The 22,162-nt window shown below is 45.0% G+C and overlaps 1 protein-coding gene and 1 pseudogene across 5 annotated transcripts in view; one reads left to right on the plus strand and one right to left on the minus strand.

Annotated features, from left to right (window-relative positions):
- Positions 1 to 14,804, plus strand: part of CFAP107 (cilia and flagella associated protein 107) — a 30,101-nt gene extending 15,297 nt beyond the window's left edge. For 2 of the 4 annotated variants that reach the window (XM_086343759.1, XM_086343762.1), the window contains 3 exons: positions 1,973 to 2,086; positions 12,678 to 12,855; positions 14,400 to 14,804. In XM_086343759.1, the coding sequence (XP_086199885.1) occupies positions 1,973 to 2,086; positions 12,678 to 12,855; positions 14,400 to 14,584 (477 nt within the window). In that variant the 3' untranslated portion in view covers positions 14,585 to 14,804. Of the gene's footprint in view, positions 1 to 1,972; positions 2,087 to 10,335; positions 10,494 to 12,677; positions 12,856 to 14,399 lie in introns of those variants that run through there. The other 2 variants (XM_086343760.1, XM_086343761.1) reach the window with 2 other exon arrangements.
- Positions 14,805 to 18,334: 3,530 nt separating this feature from the next.
- LOC147356368 (histone-binding protein RBBP4 pseudogene) lies at positions 18,335 to 20,553 on the minus strand (annotated as a pseudogene). Its single transcript, XR_015143230.1, has one exon. The product of XR_015143230.1 is annotated as a histone-binding protein RBBP4 pseudogene (transcript).
- Between the last annotated feature and the right edge of the window lie 1,609 nt (positions 20,554 to 22,162).

The raw sequence follows: 22,162 nt of genomic DNA on the forward strand, positions 1-22,162 counted from the left end.
AATTGTTTTAGGGTTGATTTTGTAGGTATTTTTCCTTCTCTTGTATTTCTTTACTATATAAATCCCTTTAATATTTGTTGTAAAGCTGGTCTGGTAGTACTGAATTCTCTTAACTTTTGCTTGTCTGAAAAGCTTTTTATTTCTCCATCAATTTTGAATGATACTCTTGCTGGGTACAGTAATCTTGGTGGTAGATTTTTCCCTTTCAGTACTTTAAATATATCCAGAAATTCCCTTCTGGCCTGCAGAATTTCTGCTAAATTATCAGCCATTAAATGTACGGGGTTTCCCTTGTGTGTTACTTGTTGTGTTTCCTTTGCAGCTTTTAATATTCTTTCTTTGTGTTTAGTCCTTGTTACTTTGATTAGTATGTGTCTTGGCATGTTTGTCTTTGGGTTTATCCTGTATGGGACTCCTTGGACTTGGACTTGAGCCTGTTGGACTTGATTGACTATTTCCTTTTCCATGTTGGGGAAATTTTTAACTATAATCTCTTAAAAAATTGTCTCATACCCTTTGTTTTTCTCTTCTTCTTCTGGGGCCCCTATAATTTGAATGTTGGTGTGTTTGATATTGTCCCAGAGGTCTCTGAGACTATCCTCAGTTCTTTTTATTCTTTTTACTTTATTCTGCTCTTCAGAAGTTATTTCCACCATTTTATCTTTCAGCTTACCAATTCGTTCTTCTGCTTCAGATATTCTGCTATTGATTCCTTCCAAATTAGCTTTAATTTCAGTAATTGTGTTTTTTGTTTCTGTGTGTTTATTCTTTAATTCTTCTAGATCTTTGTTAATTGATTCTTGCATTTTCTTCATTTTGTTTTCAAGGTTTTGGATCATCTTTACTGTCATTATTCTGAATTCTTTTCCAGTTGTTTGCCTATTCCCTCTTCATTTATTTGGACTACTGTGTTTCTAATTTGTTCCTTCATTTGGGTAGTATTTCTCTGCATTTTCATTATTTGTCTTTTTAACTTATTGTGTTTGAGTTCTCCTTTTCCCAGGCTTCAAGGTTGAATTCTACCTTTCTTTTGGTTTCTGCCCTCCTAAGATTGGTCCAGTGGTTTGTGTAAGCTTTGTATAGGGTGAGATTTGTGCTGAATTTTTGTTTCTTTGTTTTTCCTCTGATGGGCAAGGCTGAGTGAGGTGGTAATCCTGTCTACTGATGATTGGGTTTGTATTTTTGTTTTGTTTGTTGTTTAGATGAGGCATCCTGCACAGGTGCTACTGGTGGTTGAAATTCAAAAGGCTCGTGAGTGCCTCTCTGGTGTTACTTGCAGTCAGCTCCCGAGCCTGCTGATCAACAGAAATTCTCTCTCTGGGCTTCTATTTCAACTGCAATGGTGGGGCTCCAGAGGACTTGGGCCACCTCTTCTGTGAGTCCAAGGAAAAGCTTGAGGGTGCCCAGTGTCTCTTGTAGACACAAAACCAGTGCAGAGGCTGTTCTCACCCTACTGAGATGGGCCAATGCCAATGGAAGGCATGGTGGCCCTGGCCACTCCAGTATTCTTGCATGGAGAATTCCATGGAGAGAGGAGCCCGGTGGGCTACAGTCCATGGGGTTGCAAGGAGTTGGACACAACTGAGCTTCTAACATTCATTTTCAGGGGAAAGAAAGCATAGAACTTGGAAGAGTGAGAAACAAAGAAGAAAAAGAAAGGGAAGAGTCAAGCAGGAGGGAGGAGGGGCAGGGAGTGAGAAGAGAGAAAGGAAACAGGTGTAGACCGTGAGCGACCAGGTGACACCAAACAGCTTTCCCAAGGGGTCTTGGACTGGAGTGCCAAGTCCCTGAACGCACTCCTTTTCAAGTACTGAAGGGAGGGGGTACAATCAAGTCCACATTGTGCAGGACGCCTATTTACCCTTTCCCTGCCCAGCTTCTAATGGTTGGGAACTGAGGGGATGCAGCAGAAGTTTGAGAAGGGGCATCACAGAAACTATCCTTAAAAAAAAACATTTTTTTTTTTTTTCAGTTCATAAAAGCCACTGAGAAAACCCCCCAGACCATTTACAGAAAAGAGTACGTCCCTTTCCCAGGCCACAGACCTGACCAGATGTCCAGGTGGTACAGCAAGAGGACAGTTGAGGTAAGAGGGCTCAGGGTCCCACACTCTGCCTGGCCCCCTCCCAGTGCTCAGGAGACACTAAACAACCAGATTCTTTCTAGGTTCAATTCTCTCTTGGGGACACAGGAGTGGTCTCATTAATACCCTCCCCAGCCAAGCACGGTGCAGGGAGGCTGCTGATATCATTTACCCTTATTCACTGGGTGGGCAGATGTCCACCTGATCTCATGCAGGTGGCATTTCCCTCTCTGGGTATCCCAGCACTTTTTCTGGGCCATTTTCCCCATCCTTCCATACCCTTCCAACAGGAGGTAGGCAACGGATGTGTGAAACAAACAAAGGTTGATGTTGAGTTAGGGTAAGTGTAGTCAGGAACAACACAAGGCACTCCAAAAGTGAGTAGTTTGATGTTTGCATAGACAGTGTTTGTATAATATTACCGATGGCCAAGCATCCTGTTCTTTTGTATGAAAAGTCAAGGGCCATTCAGTTTGCTGTCACTCGTTGAGTGTCTACTTGTGAGTATGGTTGAGTTCCAGGCTGCCAGAGCAGGGAGCAGAGCACTGCAGCCTCAGAACCTGTCTCCCAGGTGTGAGACCACACATTTGAGACATTTATTAAATTAGGTGAGAGAGTGTTGAAGCTCAGAAATCCTGGCCCTTACAGAAACAGGAGAGAGCCTCCTCTTATATCAAGCCTTGAGGGTGCCACCCACTAGGCTCAGCCTGGGGAGAATAAGCCGGTGAGTGTTCACCCACTGGGTGCACAAGTATGCCCTTTTCTCACTACAATCTGGGTGCTACCCCAAGCTCTTCTTCTGCCAGTCTGCTGCTTATAGAGGAGATGTCTGTCCCCTCACTTCTACCCCACATAACCCTATTGTTGTTGCTGTTGTTTAGTCACTAAGTCGTGTCCGATTCTTATGCAACTCCATGATCTGTACCCTGCCAGGCTCCTACATAACCCTCAGTTCAGTTAAGTTCAGTCATTCAGTCGTGTCCGACTCTTTGCGACCCCATGAACTGCAGCACACCAGGCCTCCCTGTCCATCATCAACTCCCAGAGTTCACCCAAACTCGTGTCCATCGAGTCGGTGATGCCTCCAGTCATCTCATCCTCTGTCGTCCCCTTCTCCTCCTGTCCCCAATCCGTCCTAGCATCAGAGTCTTTTCCAGTGAGTCAACTCTCCATACGAGGTGGCCTAAGTATTGGAGTTTCAGCTTTAGCATCAGTCCTTCCAAAGAACACCCAGGACTGATCTCCTTTAGAATGGACTGGTTGGATATTTTTGCAGTCCAAGGGATTCTCAAGAGTCTTCTCCAACACCACACTTCAAAAGCATCAATTCTTCGGCACTCAACTTTCTTCACAGTCCAACTCTCACATCCATACATGACCACTGGAAAAACCATAGCCTTGATTAGATGGACTTTGTTGGTAAAGTAATGTCTCTGCTTTTCAATATGCTCTCTAGGTTGGTCATAACTTTTCTTCCAAGGAGTAAGCGTCTTTTAATTTCATGGCTGCAGTCACCATCTGCAGTGATTTTGGAGCCCCAAAAAATAAAGTCTGACACTGTTTCCACTGTTTCCCCATCTATTTCCCATGAAGTGATGGGACCAGATGTCATGATTTTAGTTTTCTGAATGTTGAGCTTTAAGCCAACTTTTTCACTCTCCTCTTTCACTTTCATCAAGAGGCTTTTTAGTTCCTCTTCATTTTCTGCCGTAAGGGTGGTGTCATCTGCATATCTTAGGTTATTCAGGTTTGTCCCGGCAATCTTGATTCCAGCTTGTGCTTCATCCAGCCCAGCGTTTCTCATGATGTACTCTGCATATAAGTTAAATAAGCAGGGTGACAATATACAGCCTTGATGTACTCCTTTTCCTATTTGGAACCAGTCTGTTGTTCCATGTTCAGTTCTAACTGTTGCCTCCTGACTTGCATACAGGTTTCTCAAGAGGCAGGTCAGGTGGTCAGGTATTCCCATCTCTTTCAGAATTTTCCACAGTTTATTGTGATCCACACAGTCAAAGGCTTTGGCATAGTCAATAAAACAGAAATAAATGTTTTTTTGGAACTCTCTTGCTTTCTTGATGATCCAGCAGATGTTGGCAATTTGACCTCTGGTTCCTCTGCCTTTTCTAAAACCAGCTTGAACATCTGGAAGTTCACAGTTCACGTATTGCTGAAGCCTGTTTTGGAGAATTTTGAGCATTACTTTACTAGCGTGTGAGATGAGTGCAATTGTGCGGTAGTTTGAGCATTCTTTGGCATTGCCTTTCTTTGGGATTGGAATGAAAACTGATCTTTTCCAGTCCTGTGGCCACTGCTGAGTTTTCCAAATTTGCTGGCATATTGAGTGCAGCACTTTCACAGCATCATCTTTCAGGATTTGAAATAGCTTAACTGGAATTCCATCACTTCCACTAGCTTTGTTTGTAGTGATGCTTCCTAAGGCCCATTTGACTTCACATTCCAGGATGTCTGGCTCTAGGTGAGTGATCACACCATCGTGATTATCTTGTTCGTGAAGATCTTTTTTGTACAGTTTTCCTGTGTATTCTTTCCACCTCTTCTTAATATCTTCTGCTTCTGTTAGGTCCGTAGCATTGCTCTCCTTTATTGAGCCCATCTTTGCATGAAGTGTTCCCTTGGTATCTCTAATTTTCTGGACGAGATCTCTAGTTTCCCATTCCATTGTTTTCCTCTATTTCTTTGCATTGATTGCTGAGGAAGGCTTTCTTTTCTCTCCTTGCTATTCTTTGGAACTCTGCATTCAGATGCTTATATCTTTCCTTTTCTCCTTTGCTTTTAGCTTCTCTTCTTTTCACAACTATTTGTAAGGCCTCCCCAGACAGCCATTTTGCTTTTTTGCATTTCTTTTCCATGGGGATGGTCTTGATCCCTGTCTCCTGTACAATGTCATGAACCTCCATCCATAGTTCATCAGGCACTCTGTCTATCAGATCTAGTCCCTTAAATCTATTTCTCACTTGCACTGTATAATCATAAGGAATTTGATTTAGGTAATACCTGAATGGTCTAGTGGTTTCCCCTATTTCTTCAATATCAGTCTGAATTTGGCAATAAGGAGTTCATGATCTGAGCCATAGTCAGCTTCCAGTCTTGTTTTTGCTGACTGTATAGAGCTTCTCCATCTTTGGCTGCAAAGAATATAATCAATCTGATTTTGGTGTTGACCATCTGGTGATGTCCATGTGTAGAGTCTTCTCTTGTGTGGTTGGAAGAGGGTGTTTGCTATGACCAGTGCGTTCTCTTGGCAAAACTCTATTAGTCTTTGCCCTGCTTTATTCCGTATTCCAAGGCCAAATTTGCCTGTTACCCCCAGTGTTTCTTGACTTCCTACTTTTGCATTCCAGTCCCCTATAATGAAAAGGACATCTTTTTTGGGTATTTGTTAGTTCTAAAAGGTCTTGTAGGTCTTCATAGAACTGTTCAACTTCAGCTTCTTCAGTGTTACTGGTTGGGGCATAGGCTTGGATTACTGTGATATTGAATGGTTTACCTTGGAAACGAACAGAGATCATTCTGTTGTTTTTGAGATTGCATCCAAGTACTGTGCTTCTGACTCTTTTGTTGACCATGATGGCTACTCCATTTCTTCTAAGGGATTCCTGCCCACAGTAGTAGATATAATGGTCATCTGAGTTAAATTCACCCATTCCAGTCCATTTTAGTTCGCTGATTCTTAGAATGTCGACGTTCACTCTTGCCATCTTCTGTTTGACAACTTCCAACTTGCCTTGATTCATGGACCTAACATTCCAGGTTCCTATGCAATATTGCTCTTTACAGCATTGGACCTTGCCTCCATCACCAGTCACATCCACAACTGGGTATTGTTTTTGCTTTGGCTCCATCCCTTCATTCTTTCTGGAGTTATTTCTCCACTGATCTCCAGTAGCATATTGGGCACCTACTGACCTGGGGAGTTCCTCTTTCAGTGTCCTATCATTTTGCCTTTTCATACTGTTCATGGGGTTCTCAAGGCAGGAATACTGAAGTGGTTTGCCATTCCCTTCTCCAGTGGACCACATTCTGTCAGACCTCTCAACCATGACCCGCCCATCTTGGGTGGCCCCACAGGGCATGGCTTAGTTTCATTGAGTTAGACAAGGCTGTGGTCCATGTGATTAGATTGACTAGTTTTCTGTGATTATGGTTTGTGTGTCTGCCTTCTGATGCCTCTCACAACACCTTACTTGGGTTTCTCTTACCTTGGACGTGGGGTATCTCTTCACAGCTGCTCCAGCAAAGTGCAGCCGCTGCTCCTTACCTTGCATGAGAGGTATCTCCTCACTGCCGCCCCTCCTGACCTTGAACGTGGAGTAGCTCCTCTTGGCCCTCCTGCGGCCGCGCAGCCACTGCTCCTTGGATGTAGGGTAGCTCCTCCCGGCCGCCAACCCTGACCTCGGGCAAGGGTAGCTCCTCTTGGCCATGCTTCTGCACGGTCCGTCACAGCCGGTGCACTTCTGCTGCACGGTCAGTCGCGTAACCCTACCTCTGCTTAAATTCTGGGTGAGGGATGGATATTTACCAGGATGGAGCATTTTAGAACTGGAAGGGTCCCAAGGGATTGTCCAGCTCAACACTCTCATTTTCAGATAAAATGTGCCCAAGAGTGGTGAGTGTCTCATCTAAAATCTGTAGCTTGTCGGTAAGGCACTGAGCAGGGGCTGATCAGCAAATCAAACAGTCAAGCAAGGAGGTTCCTCAGATCTTGTTTTATCATCTGCTAGAGTTGACTGTTCATCTACCTTGTACTGCAAGGAGATCAAATGCGGTAATCCTAAAGGAAATTCACCCTGAGTATTCACAGTAAGGACTGATGCTGAATCTCTAATACTTTGGCCACCTGATGAGAAGAGCCAACTCACTGGAAAAGACCCTGACACTGGGAAAAATTGAAGGAAAAAGGAGAAGAGAGTGGCAGAGGATGAGATGGCTGGATAGAATCATTGACTCAATGGACATGAGTTTGAGCAAACTCCAGGATATAGTGAAGGACAGGAAATCCTGGTGTGCTGCAGTGCATGGGGTAGCAAAGAGTTGGACACAACTTGGTGACTGAACAACAGCAATGACAACTTCTGCATCTGGAAATTCATGTTAGGATAAACAGTGTCAGATTTTCAGTTCTGTGTTAGCATCCCTGGTCCACTGGCATTCCTGGACCATACTGGTGCTGCATGGGGACCATCCTGCATGGGGCTGCCAACCACTAGCATTAGTTTGCACCAAAGACACAAATACAATTTTATTTTATTTTCGTAGTTCTTTTATTTATTTATTTTTTTACAGTGTTGTGTTGGTTTATGCCATACAACATGAATCAGCCATAATCATACATATATCCCTTCCCTCTTGAGCCTCCCTCCCATCCCCTTATCTCTAGGTTATCACAGAGTGCCAGACTGGGCTCCCTGTGTTACATAGCAACTTCCCACCAGCTGCCTATTTTAAAACACATGATAGTGTATATATGTCAATGCTACTTTCTCTATTTGTCCCACCCTCTCCTTCCCTCACTGTGTCCAGAAGTCCGTTCTCTACATCTGTGTCTTCATTCATTCTCTGCAAATAGGCTCATTAATACTATTTTTCTAGATTCCATATATATGTGTTAATATGTTATATTTGCTTTCTGCTTTATTTTTTACAAATTTATTCATTTGTTAATTGAAAGAGAACTGCTTTACAGAATTTTGTTGTTTTCTGTCAAACCTCAACATGAATCAGCCATCAGATCAGATCAGATCAGATCAGTCGCTCAGTCGTGTCTGACTCTTTGTGACCCCATGAATCGCAGCACACCAGGCCTCCCTGTCCATCACCAACTCCCGGAGTTCACTCAGACTCACATCCATCGAGTCAGTGATGCCATCCAGCCATCTCATCCTCTGTCGTCCCCTTCTCCTCCTGCCCCCAATCCCTCCCAGCATCAGAGTCTTTTCCAATGAGTCAACTCTTCGCATGAGGTAGCCAAAGTACTGGAGTTTCAGCTTCAGCATCATTCCCTCCAAAGAAATCCCAGGGCTGATCTCCTTCAGAATGGACTGGTTGGATTTAAAAAGCAACTATTAGCCTAATTGAAACAAATATATGGGAGCTCTGGAAAACAAAGGTCTACAGCAAAAAAATCAAATGCCCATACATGACCACAGGAAAAACCATAGCCTTGACTAGATGGACCATGGTTGGTAAAGTAATGTCTCTACTTTTTAATATGCTGTCTAGGTTGGTCATAACTTTCCTTCCAAGGAGTAAGCGTCTTTTAATTTCATGGCTGCAATCACCATCTGCAGTGATTTTGGAGCCCAGAAAAATAAAGTCAGCCACCTTTTCCCCATCTATTTGCCATGAAGTGATGGGACTGGATGCCATGATCTTAGTTTTCTGAATGTTGAGCTTTAAGCAAAATGCTCTCTGAAGAGGCCTTACAAATACCTGTGAAAAGAAGAGAAGTGAAAAGCAAAGGAGAAAAGGAAAGATATACCCATTTGAATACAGAGTTCCAAAGAATAGCAAGGAGAGATAAGAAAGCCTTCTTCACGGATCAGTGCAAAGAAACAGAGGAAAACAATAGAGTGGGAAAGACTAGAGATCTCTTCAAGAAAGTTAGAGATACCAAGGGAATATTTCATGCAAAGATGGGCTCAATTAAGGATAGAAACAATATGGACTTAACAGAAGTAGAAGATATTAAGAAGAGGTGGCAAGAATACATAGAAGAACTGTACAAAAAAGATCTTCACAATCAAGATAATCACGATAGTGTGATCACTGGCCTAGAGCCAGACATCCTGGAATGTGAAGTCAAGTGGGCCTTAGGAAGCATCACTATGAACAAAGCAAGTGGAGGTGATGGAATTCCAGTTGAGCAATTTCAAATCCTAAAAGATGATGCTGTGAAAATGCTCCACTCAACTTGCCGCCAAATTTGGAAAACTCAGCAGTGGCCACAGGACTGGAAAAGATCAGTTTTCATTCCAATCCCAAAGAAAGGCAATGCCAAAGAATGCTCAAACTACTGCACAATTGCAGTCATCTCACACGCTAGTAAAGTAATGCTCAAAATTCTCCAAGCCATGCTTCAACAGCATGTGAATCGTGAACTTCCAGATGTTCAAGCTGGTTTTAGAAAAGGCAGAGGAACCAGATATCAAATTGCCAACATCCGCTGGATCATCAAAAAAGCAAGAGAGTTCCAGAAAAACATCTATTTCTGCTTTATTGAGTATGCCAAAGCCTTTGACTGCGTGGATCACAATAAACTGTGGAAAATTCTGAAAGAGATGGGAATACCAGACAATCTGACCTGCCTCTTGAGAAATCTGTATGCAGGTCAGGAAGCAACAGTTAGAATTGGATATGAAACTACAGAGTGGTTCCCAATCGAGAAAGGAGTATGTCAAGGATGTATATTGTCACCCTGTTTATTTTATACCCTTGGCAGATGTATTAATCATGTTTTAAAATTTTCTGTATTTAATGATACTTTGATATTTTAGGGACCTTGCTAATCCAGGCGAGGCTCTCCCTCCCAGGGCTAATTCCTAGGGATAATACAGAACTTGCCTGCCATCTGCTTTTCAGATGCAAACTAACCAATTCACAGCCCATCCCTCCAACCACCTCCTTTATCTAAGGCTCACATGCTAGGCCAATATCTTCCACTCCAGAGCCAAGCACTGACAACCAGAGATACCCTGGAATTATTGGAACTTTGCAATCCTACACCTCTCAAACTTGCCCACCCTGCCTTGCCCATACTCTGTTGGAAGTGCCGACTTAAAAATATAGTCACAACCTGAATGTAAAGAGTTATTTTATTTGGTGGAAATGTTTAGGACTCTGAGCCCGGGAGACAGCATCTCAGTAGCTCTAGGAAAAATGCTCCAAGCAAGCAGGAAGCAAGTAAGGCTATATTCAAATTTGCAACAAAGGGAGCAGGCAGTCTGAACAACAGAGATCAAGTATCAAGTTAAGGAATTTAGCATTCTGTGTATGGGAAGGTGTAAACCCTTTGGCTCACTGAATCCATTCCTTTCATATGCACCTCAGCTATCTGGGGCCAATCCTGTTTTCTTGTTTCCCTTGTTTCTTGCATTCCCCTGAACTCCTCAGGAATCACCGTTGTGGGGAGGGGAGGTAGTGGTAGTGGCAATATCTACTGGATCAGTTTTGAGAGCATTTTGAGAGCCCTCATTTACATTTGGAAGGCAGGAATTATTGATGGCTGTGATATCTCCTGTTAATCAATATGGCAGGAGATATTTTCATTTCACAGAAACCAGAACAAAGACTCTGGACCATGCTCTCTTCACTCCTTCCGTCTCCTGACTCATCCTGGTGCTTCCCATGTGGCCCTGTGAGATGTGACATGCCCCTTCTCTTAGGAATTGTAAGTGATAATCTCTTCTTTCAAAGGCAGTTGTCTCAGACTTCCGTGGTGGTACAATGGATAAGAATCTGCCTGCCAATGCAGGGAACACAGATTAGATCCTTGGAATTAGAGAAGTTCCACATGCCATGGGGCTCTTAAGCCTGTGTGTCGCAACTCCTGAGCCCTCATGCTGTCACTATTGAAGCCAATGTGCTCTAGAGCCCATGTTCTGCAACAAGGGAAGCCACTGCAAAGAGAAGCCTGTGCACTGCAACGAAGAGTAGTCCTTTCTCGCTGCAGGCAGAGAAAGCCTATGCACAGCAATGACCTACAGCAATAAAAAACAAGCAAGCAAACAAACAAACAAACAAAAACAAAGGCAGTCCTCTCTATGTCAGCTTACAGTCGTTATTGTTGCTCAGTTGCTAAAATGTGTCCAGCTCTTTGTGACCCCATAGACTACAGCATGCCAGGCTTCCCTGTCCTTCACTATCTCCAGGAGTTTGCTTAGATTCACGTCCATTGAGTCAGTGATGCTATCTAACCATCTCAGCCTCTGCCACCCTCTTCTCCTTTTGCCTTCAGTCTTTCCCAGAATCAGGGTCTTTTCCAATGAGTGGGCTCTTCGCATCAGGTGGCCAAAGAATTGGAGCTTCAGCTTCAGCGTCAGTCCTTCCAATGTGTGTTCTGGGTTGATTTCCTTAAGGATTGACTGGTTTGATATCCTTGCTCTCAGGAGTCTTCTCCAGCACAATTCGAAAGCATCAATTCTTCAGCACTCAGCCTTCTGTATGGTTCAAGTTTCACATCCATACATGACTACTGGAAAAACCACAGCTTTGACTATATGGACCTTTGTCAGCAAAGTGATGTCTCTGCTTTCTAATACTCTGTCTAGGTTTGTCATAGCTTTCCTTCCAGTGAGCAAGTATCTTTAAATTTCATGGCGGCTGTCATTATCCACAGTGATTTTGGAGCCCAAGAAAATAAAATCTGTCACTGCTTCCACTTTTCTTTCATCTATTTGCCTTGAAGTGATGGGACTGGATGCCATAATCCTCATTTTCTGAACGTTGATTTTTAAGCCAACTTTTTCTGACTGAAACAAAAATCTTGTCTACATGATCAAGAAGGCAGGACTGTGCCCCAAACCAAGAGAAACAATAAGAAAATCCCTCCTGGCTTCTCTTCTTCCTGCGCTGTGTTGCCTCTTCAGAACTTCCCTTGGTTGATGGGAACCCCTGGGTGATGGGAACTTGCTTTCCCTGACCTCAGAAATATACTCCAGACATCCAGATCTGATGATGTGGATCTTAGGAACTCCGGCTTAATGTCTGTGCCCATCCCCCTTGACTTCCTCTGGCATTGTGATCTGACTGGTTTATGGAGCCACCATTTGAAATACTGGGTGCAGCCAGTGTATTTAGGCCATAGCAGACGTGGACCTCCCCGTCTGTTCCAGACAAGAGGAGGAGCCTGGGAATCCACGTTATCCTCCCCTGTAAATCAGACCAGGCCTCTAGGATTCCCTTTTAGGATTAAGAGGATTTTCTTAAGAAAAGCAGTGATTTAGGCAAATGTCCCAGTGTCAGGAGAACACGGCTTTCTTCTCCCTGTAATTTTCTCCACCAAAGAAATCACTCGCTGAGTTTCCAGCTGAGGGAGACTTAAATCCTTTGCAGGAGAAGGCAATTTATGGAGCATTCTCTGACTCTTCCCATAGTAACTGATGGAAATAGAAGGTACAGATGTCAGGCTCACCGTATAGCATCCTTCACTTGCCTTGGAAATAGACACCTGGATGGATGAGATTCAAGACAAGTCAAAGGGGGTAATTTCAGATCACAGGGGCATGCAATGAGATAGCACAGGCTCTTCGTGTTCAGCTGGGTGTCTTGATTTTTATTTCAATGTGTCCCCTTAGTCATTTTCAGGGTGAGTTGACTTCGCTGGGGGCCCCTCATACAGAGACCTGACTGCTGCCAAACTGGGGTGTGTCTTTGAAGGTGAGCTGTGTCGTGGTGGGGCAGACAAGTGTGTCTCCCACTGGTGCTCCCCAGGGCTCAGGCGGACACATCTCCATAGTGGGGACCCTCTCCATCAACACCACAGACTGCATACTGGGCAGCTTCTGCCTCCAGCCACAGCCAGGTGGATGCCTTGCTCCGACTGGTAACACATGCACTGTGTCTGTCTTTCCAGGGGCTCCCATACAAACACCTGATCACCCACCACCAGGAGCCCTCACAGCGCTATCTGATCAGCACCTACGACGACCATTACAACCGGCATAACTATCACCCAGGCTTGCCGGAGCTCCGCACGTGGAACAGACATAAGCTGCTGTGGCTCCCAGAGAAAGCCGACTTCCCTCTACTCGGTATTTTTATCTTTCAGGATCATCCCCTTTACTGGGCTGTAAGGGGTTCATAAGCACATAGGGCTGAGGTGTGCCCATCTTAGTGGGAGGACCCAAGCAGGTGACCCTGACTCCAGCAGAGCATTAGAATGAGAAGGGAAGGGAAGAGTCCTGTTTACCCCCCAGGTCACCCACCCTCTCCCTGTGATGCTAGATGATGTTGCTGTGTGATGAAGCCCTCACCTGCAGCAGCATGTTTACCTGGAGCACAGGTGATAGAGAGCAGCATCGCTGCACACTCAGATCCATCATCTACTTCATCAACACCGACTGAGTATTCCCCAGGTGCCTGTCCTATTGAAGCACCCGGGGACACAGCAGTGACAAGTAGGGAGGAATTCCTGCCCTCAGGGAATTTATACCCCAGTGAAGAGACATAGAAGATTTCATCGAGGGGGACACATGTACACATGGCTGATTCTTTTGAATGTATGGCAAAAACCACTACAACATTGTAATTAGCCTCCAATTAAAATAAATTAATTAATTTAGAAAAAAGAGAAGATATTATCGATGAATAAGACAACCTAAGATCTAGTAAACACTATCATATTGGACTAGGATATGTGGTACATAGAAAAGAAAACCAGCGGGTAACGGGGAGAAAGTGAGGCAGGTATGTTGATTCTCATTTGGGGGGGATGACATGGGATGGTCTTTGTGGAGGAGATCTGAGTTGAGAAGGAGGGAGCTATGCAGGAACTAGGAGGAAGAGTGTTCCCAGGGAGGGACGGCATAGCAAGTGAAAAAGCTTCACATCAGGGGTAGAGGAGGTCCAGGTAGGGGCTCACCAGAGTGTGGATTGTGTCCTTCCTGCAGAAACAAGACTTTGCTCAGATTTGCTGGGAGAGTGACTTGATCTGACATCCATTGCAAGCTCCCACCACACTTCACTCTTATCTTTCTGCAGTTCTACCCTTGGATATGAAGGGATATAGGGTAGAGGGCGAGCTGCTTGTTACAGTGCATTTCTCTGTAAGAGTTTCTCCTGCAGATCACTCTCCCAAGCGCATGCTCTTCCCAACTGGGCCAGGTCAGTGAGTACCCAGGAGGTGATGGGGTCATGCTCAATCAAGTCATTGAGCTGAATTGTCCAAGGTCTCCAGCAATGTCTGGTCCCTCCTGAGTAACAGGAGGCAAGCCACACACTGAGAATTTCAGGGGTTGGCAGGACCAGCACTTTCTTGTAAACTTCTGACCTGAGTTCGATCCTTGGGTTGGGATGATCCCTGGGAGAAGGAAATGGCAACCCCCTATAGTATTCTTGCCTGGGAAATTCCATGAACAGAGGAGCCTGGTGGGCTACAGTCCATGGGGTTGCAAAGAGTTGGACACAACTGAGAACGCACCTACTACTACTCTCTCCTCTCGGGCACACTGACAATCCAGGTGCCTGGTCCAGCGGCCTGGGGAACCTCCAGAGTCCAACCATTCATTCTCCCGTCCCGGGGATGCTGGCCTCCTCCTCTAAGCCTCATTCACCTGGATTCTGGTTTGTCTTGCAGGTCCCCCTACAAACTACGGACTCTACGAACAGCTGAAGCAGAAATGGCTCCCACCACCAGAGGCCACCCTCAGAGAGAGCATTTACACTTCCTCCTACCCCAGACCACCAGCAGGTGCCATGTCCCGGAGGGAGCATGCAATTCCGGTGCCTCCCCCTCGCCTGCAGCCTGTCCCACACTTCTGAGATCTGTCACCCCATCACAGCACAGGTGGGGCCACCTGGAGACCCACCTGGAGACCACCTGCCAGGCAGCAGGCAGCTGCAGATACACCCAGAGTTTTAAATCAAGCTCACCTGAAGGGCCTTTGAAATCATGGTCTGTGTTTTATGGTTCCAGTCCTTCCTCTAAACCTACAGGTTCCTTTCTTTTTCATCCCACAAATAAATCCTTTGCCACAAGGTATCACATGTGTGCAGAAGAGACACTTGTATGTCAGGAGAAATGGAAGGACCCTTAAGTTCCCTCATTTCACACAAGGGAAAACTGAGGCCCAGAGAAGTAACATGATACCGAATTCTCACAACTTGCTACTTACTCTCCAGGAGTAAATTTTGTTGAATGAATGACTGATGGGAGAATAGGGAATAGAGGAAGGTTGTGGTGAAGACACAAGGGACAGCTGAGCTGGAGCCAGGTGGCCTCCTAACGCCTCCTGCACCTTCCATTCATCCCATAAACCTCCCCTGGACCATGGTCAAGCCAGCCTCTGGCCTCAGAGCCATCAATCCAGCAGGAAAGGGATGTTACACAAATACTGATGTGAAAGGGTGATGTCAGGGGGGTAGGCTCACAGAGGTGGGGAATCAGTGGGCCAGTGGGGTCCTAAGAGAGCTCCCTGAGGTGTGTTGAAGTAAAGGGGTGCATGACAGCAGTCCTGGGGGCCATGAGGACATGACCTGGTCAGGGAGGGCTTCCCTGCAGAGGAGACATTTAGGCTGAGACTAGAATGCTGAGAGGGACCAACCAGGTGCAGGGACAGGTAGAAAGGGCAGCAATGGTGGCTCAGGCTGCAGGATGGCTTGTGTGAGGCTCCAAGTTGGGAAGGAGCCTTGCAGGTTAGGTAAAGGCCCAGAAAGTTCTTATTGCTGCTGAAACAAATACCGTGAACTCAGTGTCTTAGAGCAACACAGATTTAGTCCCTTCAGTTTAGTTCAGTTCAGGTGCTCAGTCATGTCCAACTCTTTGCCACCGCATGGACTGCAGCATACCAGGCTTCCCTGTCCATCACCAACTCCCAGAGCTTTCTCAAACTCATGTCCATTGAGTCGGTGATGTCATCCAACCATCTCATCCTCTGTTGTCCCCTTCTCCTCCTGCCTTCAATCTTTCCCAGCATCAAAGAGTCGGTTCTTTGCATCAGGTGGCCAAAGTAATGGAGTTTCAGCTTCAGCATCAGTCCTTCCAGTGAATAATCAGGACTGATTTCCTTTAGGATTGACTGGTTTGATCTCCTTACTATCCAAGGGACTCTCAAGAGTCCACTCCAACACCACACTTCAAAAGCATCCATTCTTCGGTGCTCAGCTTTCTTTATGGCCCAATTCTCACATCCATACATGACTACTGGAAAAAAAACAGAGCTTTAACTACAGCTCTAAAAATGAAAAGTCCACAGGAGACTCCGGGGGCTTTAGGGGTGAGTTATTTCCTTGCCTTTTCCAGCTTCCAGGGGGCACCTGCATTCTTTGACTCCTGGCCTCTTCTTCCACATCCAGAGACTGCGGCGTAGCATCTTCATTCCTGTCTGTCTCCCTCACTAAGGACCCTGTGAACACATCAGGCCCACTGGATAATCAGCGTCATCCCCACATCTCAAAATCCTTCATCACAACTGCCAAGTTCCTCTTGAATATAAACAGTTTTATTCACATAGTCCAGGGATGAGGATGTGGTCATTCTAGGGGTGGGCATTTTTTCATCTGCAGCCTGGACACCAGGCAGGAGTTCTCTGGGCTCAGTACATGTTTCATTCCTTAGACCACAATTCATGTAGCTAGTCCTTTCCAGGCATTTGAGAAAGTGGAGGGAAAATGGTTGGGGATGGAGGTGGGACTGAGTGTATTCCAGAGTCTATGGCTGCCCACATGTGATCAGCGTTCCATGACCTTACACACACACACACACACACGCACGCACGCACGCACACTCTGAAAAATGGCTGTTAACACTGCAGTGACCAGAAGTACTTGAGCTGGATTACTGAGCATTCAAGAGTCAGACTAAAACAGTGCTATCAGATTAACAGTTAGGCTCACCCACCTACAGCAGTGGTCTGTTTGGTGAAGGATTTCCTGACCTTCTCTGACGGAGTGTAAAGAAGGGCGGAATTGAGCCAGAGAAGATCTTTTTCCTACATCCTTGCTTTACCTGGACTCTCAAAAAAAGAAGCCTCAACATCTCTGGCGGGTGTGGTGGAGGTTGGAGGAGCTACTTCCTAAAATGCCATTGTTGGTCCCGCCCTCTGAGTTTCTGGATCAACAGGTCTGCAGAGGGGAAAGAAATCACTTTTAGAACAAGTTCTCAAGCGATACTGATGCTGCTGGTTGGGGGACCAGACATTGGGAACTACTGTAGAAGATGGAACTACTCCATTTTTATTTTATCTGGGCGGTTTCTGGAATAACAGTTTCTTCAGAGAAAACAGCAAGGAAAACATCTGAACCTCATGCTCTTCCATGTTTCCTCGAATAAGACAGGAGCCTATGACTCCAGTATTTTATTAGAAAGCTCAGAAGGGGCACCACACTGTTGGGCACTGGGACAGAGCACTGACAAGCAGAACTTCCATTTCCACCACTTGCAGGCTGTGTGCCTTGGAGGAAGTCACTACCCTTCTCTGAATCTATCTCTCCTGTACTGAATGGGTACCATATGATCTCTAACTCAGATAAAACCACTGGGCCCAGAGCTTGATGCAGAATAAACCCTCCATAAACATCAGGGCTATTGTTTGACACTGGAAGACCACAGGCCTTTGCAACAACCAAGGCCACGGCGACAACCAGAATCTGAGGCAGAGACCCACGTGCTAGCCAATTCCTCTGCCAAGATGCGATGCTTTGACTGTGGAAGCCAGCATCTTAAAAGAAAACCCTGGGTGCACCCCACGACCCACTTTCTACAGTTTAGCCTACTGGCTGGGACAAGCCTGCCCTCTGGCGGCGAACTTGACAATTATTTACAGTTGGTTATGGCTTCAGGGTGGAGAAGGCAATGGCACCCTACTCCAGTACCCTTGCCTGGAAAATCCCACAGACGGAGGATCCTGGTAGGCTGCCATCCAAGAGGTCACTGAGAGTCGAACACAACTGAGCGACTTCACTTTGACTTTTCACTTTCATGCACTGGAGAAGGAAATGGCAACCTACTCCAGTATTCTTGCCTAGAGAATCCCAGGGACGGGGGAGCCTGGGGGGCTGCTGTCTATGGGGTCGCACAGAGTCGGACACGACTGAAGTGACTTAGCAGTAGCAGTAGCAGTAACAGTATGGCTTCAGGGTCAGGGTTTCTCTGTGCTGTGCTGTCACTTCAGTCATGTCTGACTCTTTTCGACCCTATGGATGTAGCCCACCAGGCTCCTCTGTCCATGGGGTTCTCCAGTCAAGGATCCTGGAGTAGGTTACCATGCCCTCCACCAAGAGATCTTTGTGACCCAGGAATCGAACCCTCGTCTCTTATGTCTCCTGTATTGGCAGGCAACATTTTTATAGTGAAAAAGTTGGCTTAAAACTCAATATTCAGAAAACTAAGATCATGGCATCAGGTCCCATCACTTCATGGCAAAAGGATGGGGAAACAGTGAGAGACTTAATTTTGGGGGGCTCCAAAATCACTGCAGATGGTGACTGCAGTCATGAAATTAAAAGACAGTTGCTCCTTGGAAGAAAAGTTATAGCCCACCTAGACAGCACATTAAAAAGCAGAGACATTACTTTTTTTTTTTTTTATGTAGAAAAGCAATTTATTCCATTATAAGCACTTAACACAGTTAGTCAAGGAGAGTAACAGGCCTGCTGGTGAAACAGGTCACCCAAAATAGAGATGGTATCAAACTAGTGGTCAAGGACTAACTCCTTAAAAAAAAAAAAAGCAACTCTTATCCAGGATTAATTTAATTTTAAAAACAAATACAAGCTATTGGTTCACTCTTCTCAACTTAACTGGACAGTCTACCTGTGGTATAACTGTCAGGTAAAAACATACATCTTTACAACTTGGTGGTCCCAAGTTTTTTTAAAAAACCATTTCACAGAAAGGAAAGAAATAATATGAAAACAGCTCAAGAAATACACTAACACGCAAAAATATATGGGGAAGGAGGAACACATTGTTTTGACTTAACTGAAGAAACTGAGAGGAGACTGGTCTATGTAAGGAAATGTGCATCCTGGAAAGTTCAGCGTGTAGGAATTTGTATGACTTGAATCTCCCCTATTTCCTGAATAAAAACAACATCTTGTAGTATTTATACTTCATGGCTCAGACACCTACCCCACTTAGCTCTATTTCTTACTCACTCTAGCCTTTACTTAAATGAGTCTGAAAAACTTGGGGATATAGCATAAGAAGAAAAATAACCACACACAATATTCCCCTTTTTGTGGCTACTTTTAGACTCTGTTACTAGAAAATTCCTAAAGAAAATTTAAATATAAGTCTGTGGCTTTGCTGAATCAAGAAGCCCCCAGTTAATATTTAGAAAACACCTTCTGTTTGGACTAATAACATTGTTGATAGAACTTATTATAGAGGGATAACCAAAGTCTGTGTCTCAAAACCAGTGTTAAATCAATCTCAGAGTTGAGAGGAAGAAAAGGGGAGTCTAAAAATCACAAGTGCAGACATGATCTAAGATCCTTGTCCTTCTGGATCCACGCTTCCTTCAGGGTCTTCATCATTATAAATGTTCTCAGCCATTTGCCACACTTGCATGATATTGTCTTCTGATACAGAACAAATCACCCAAGGTTCGTTGGGATTCCAGGAGAAATCAGATATCTTGGCAGTGTGACCACCATGAATAAACAACAACTCTGGTGGCCCATCTTCTGCATCTTCTGGGGATTGTTCCTCTCCAATTTTACTTAAATCCCAGACATTCAGTGTATGATCAGTACCACTGGAAGCCAAAATAGTCTCATTGTGAGGCGACCACTGAACCTGGAATATTTCATCCTTATGTGATTCAAAGGAATGCAACTTAAGTTTCAGATTTCTCAGATCCCACAGGGCAACAGTCTTGTCAGCTGATCCTGTGGCAAGAATGAACTCACTATAAGGATTGAAAGAAAGGCAGTTCACTTCAGCAGTGTGAGCATCAACTGAGTGGCTTGGTTTGGAAGTATTGTTTGAACGAGTATCCCAGATCATGAGTTTCTGATCATCAGCAACCGACCCAAAGAGGGACTCATGGAGCAGATGCCAGGAGACATCCTCCACTACTGCCGTGTGCCCTGTGAAGATGGTCTTCGCATCCACAACTTTCCCTTCCTTTGGAACAGCACTTATGTCCCACAGCCAGATGGTGTGGTCATCTGAAGCACTCAGTAAGTGCCCACTGAGATTTGGGTTCCAAGAAAGCCCATAGCCTTCCTTCTGATGTCCACGGAGACGCAAGTCTGGGTTGCACTCTCCAGAAGGGTCTGGTTTAGAAGGATGTTTTGTATAGTCAAAAACAAGAACATCACTGGATGGAGTCTTTGTTGCAATGATGCAAGGGTTCTGGGGCATATAGCGTGCCCTGTTTACCTCTCCTTCATGGTTGATCTTGATTTCTATTTCAATTTTTCCACTAACCGAGCCAAAACCTCCAAATTCTCCTTTTTCACTGTCGTAGTGTGAAGCATCAAACTGAGCATCATCGTTAGGGAGCTGCACGCTGGCTATCACAAGGTGGTTTTGCTCATCTGATGTGTGTGTCCCCAGGACAAGTCGATGAGTACTGAAATCTTTCCCTTCTGGTCTGGTTACATCTGGAAGCCACTGTGCAGTTAGGCTAGGTCACTCCAGAGCATGGGTCATCACCAAATCGTAAAGAAAAGGGGTGTTCTTTTTCCATATTTTGTATTCTTCGTTGATCACACGTTCCTCTACTGCGTCATCAAAGGCTGCTTCCTTGTCCGCCATGGCGGGTAGGCAAGCCGGCGGGGATCCCGGGGTTGAGCGTTCAGCAGAGACATTACTTTGCCAACAAAGGTCCGTCTAGTCAAAGCTATGGTTTTTCCAGTAGTCACGTAAGGGTGTGAGAGTTAGACTATAAAGAAAGCTGAGCACCGAAGGATTGATACTTTTGAACTGTAGTGTTGGAGAAGATTCTTGAGAGTCACTTGGACAGCAAGGAGATCCGACCAGTTCATCCTGAAGGAAATCAGTCCTGAATATTCATTTGAAGGACTGATGCTGAAGCTGAAACTCCATTACTTTGGCTACCTGATGTAAAGAACTGACTCATTGGGAAAGATCCTGATGCTGGGAAAGATTGAAGGTGGGAGGAGCAGGGGATGACAGAGGATGAGATGGTTGGATGGCATCACCGACTCAATGGACACGAGTTTGAGAAAGTTCTGGGAGTTGGTGATGGACAGGGAAGCCTGGTATGCTGCAGTCCATGGGATTGCAAAGAGTCTGAAATGACTGAGCAACGGAACTGAACTGAAGCTATGGGAAGTTCTTAGGGTATGCAATTTTTCAGAACAATGAAGGCCAGCTGAACAGGTGAAGGCAGCTTACAAGAAGATGGTTTTAAACAAGTTGTTCCCTTATCTGCTGTTCTGTGACACAAACTCGAGAATTTCTGTTACTTATAAGCTTCTGTTAAACCTATGTGGTGGGTTTCATTTCAATAAATATTGGATCCATGTAACTTTCACTTCCAAAACTCATTTAGGCCTAGTGGAATCCCAGGAATATAATAAATCTTTGTAAGAAATGACCCGAAATAATGAATGAAAGAATAATTGTTGTATTCACAGAGAGTGTTATACAAGAATAGATTATATTATAAAGACAATCACTTGAACTGAATTTTCCTTTAGCCTACTCCAGAGAGTACCACCTACTTACTGTGTTTTGGGTGATTTGGCCAAAGGAAAAAATCATGTGGCCACGAAGACCTTACACCTTCCCGTATGTTCCTTCAATCCCAATCACACATGTTTTAGTCGAATCAGGCTATTATAACAGAATACCAAGGACCAAATGACTTAGACAGAAAAGATTATATATTATGATTCTGAAGGCTGGAAGCCTGAGATCAGGGAGGCACCGTGGTCTGGTTGTGGAGGGAGCCAGTTTCCTACTTTCTTCACATTTTGGGGGGTGGAGGAACGCAGGACTCTTCATTCCCTTCTAAGGGCACTAAAGCTAAAATGGGACTCTACTTCTATTACCTCATCCAAATCTAGTTACCTCCTATGGTAACTCAAATCTCATTCTACTACAGATTAAAGCTTTCACATATGTATTTGTGGGGTGTGTGTTGGGGTGTGTGTATGGCAGGTGAAGTAATGGATTGGGAACAAGCATTCAGTTCATAACAATCCATCACAATAAAGAGAAGACAAGGCCCTGGTGGACCAACCAACTAATGGCCACCCTCCTCTTTGTTTCCTCCACACCCACACTCAAGCCTCTTGCAAACAGCTAAGAATGTGGTGCTTCCTGTGTCAGTCCACCTCTGTGGACTGGCATGTATTGTTGTTGTTCAGTCACTCTGTCAAGTCAGACTCTCTGCAACCCCAAGAACTGCAGCATGCCAGACT

This window comes from Bos grunniens, chromosome 16 (genome assembly GCF_055505025.1).
Source record: "Bos grunniens cultivar Pamir isolate PY7600 chromosome 16, Bosgru_T2T1.0, whole genome shotgun sequence".
Classification (NCBI taxonomy): domain Eukaryota; kingdom Metazoa; phylum Chordata; class Mammalia; order Artiodactyla; family Bovidae; genus Bos; species Bos grunniens.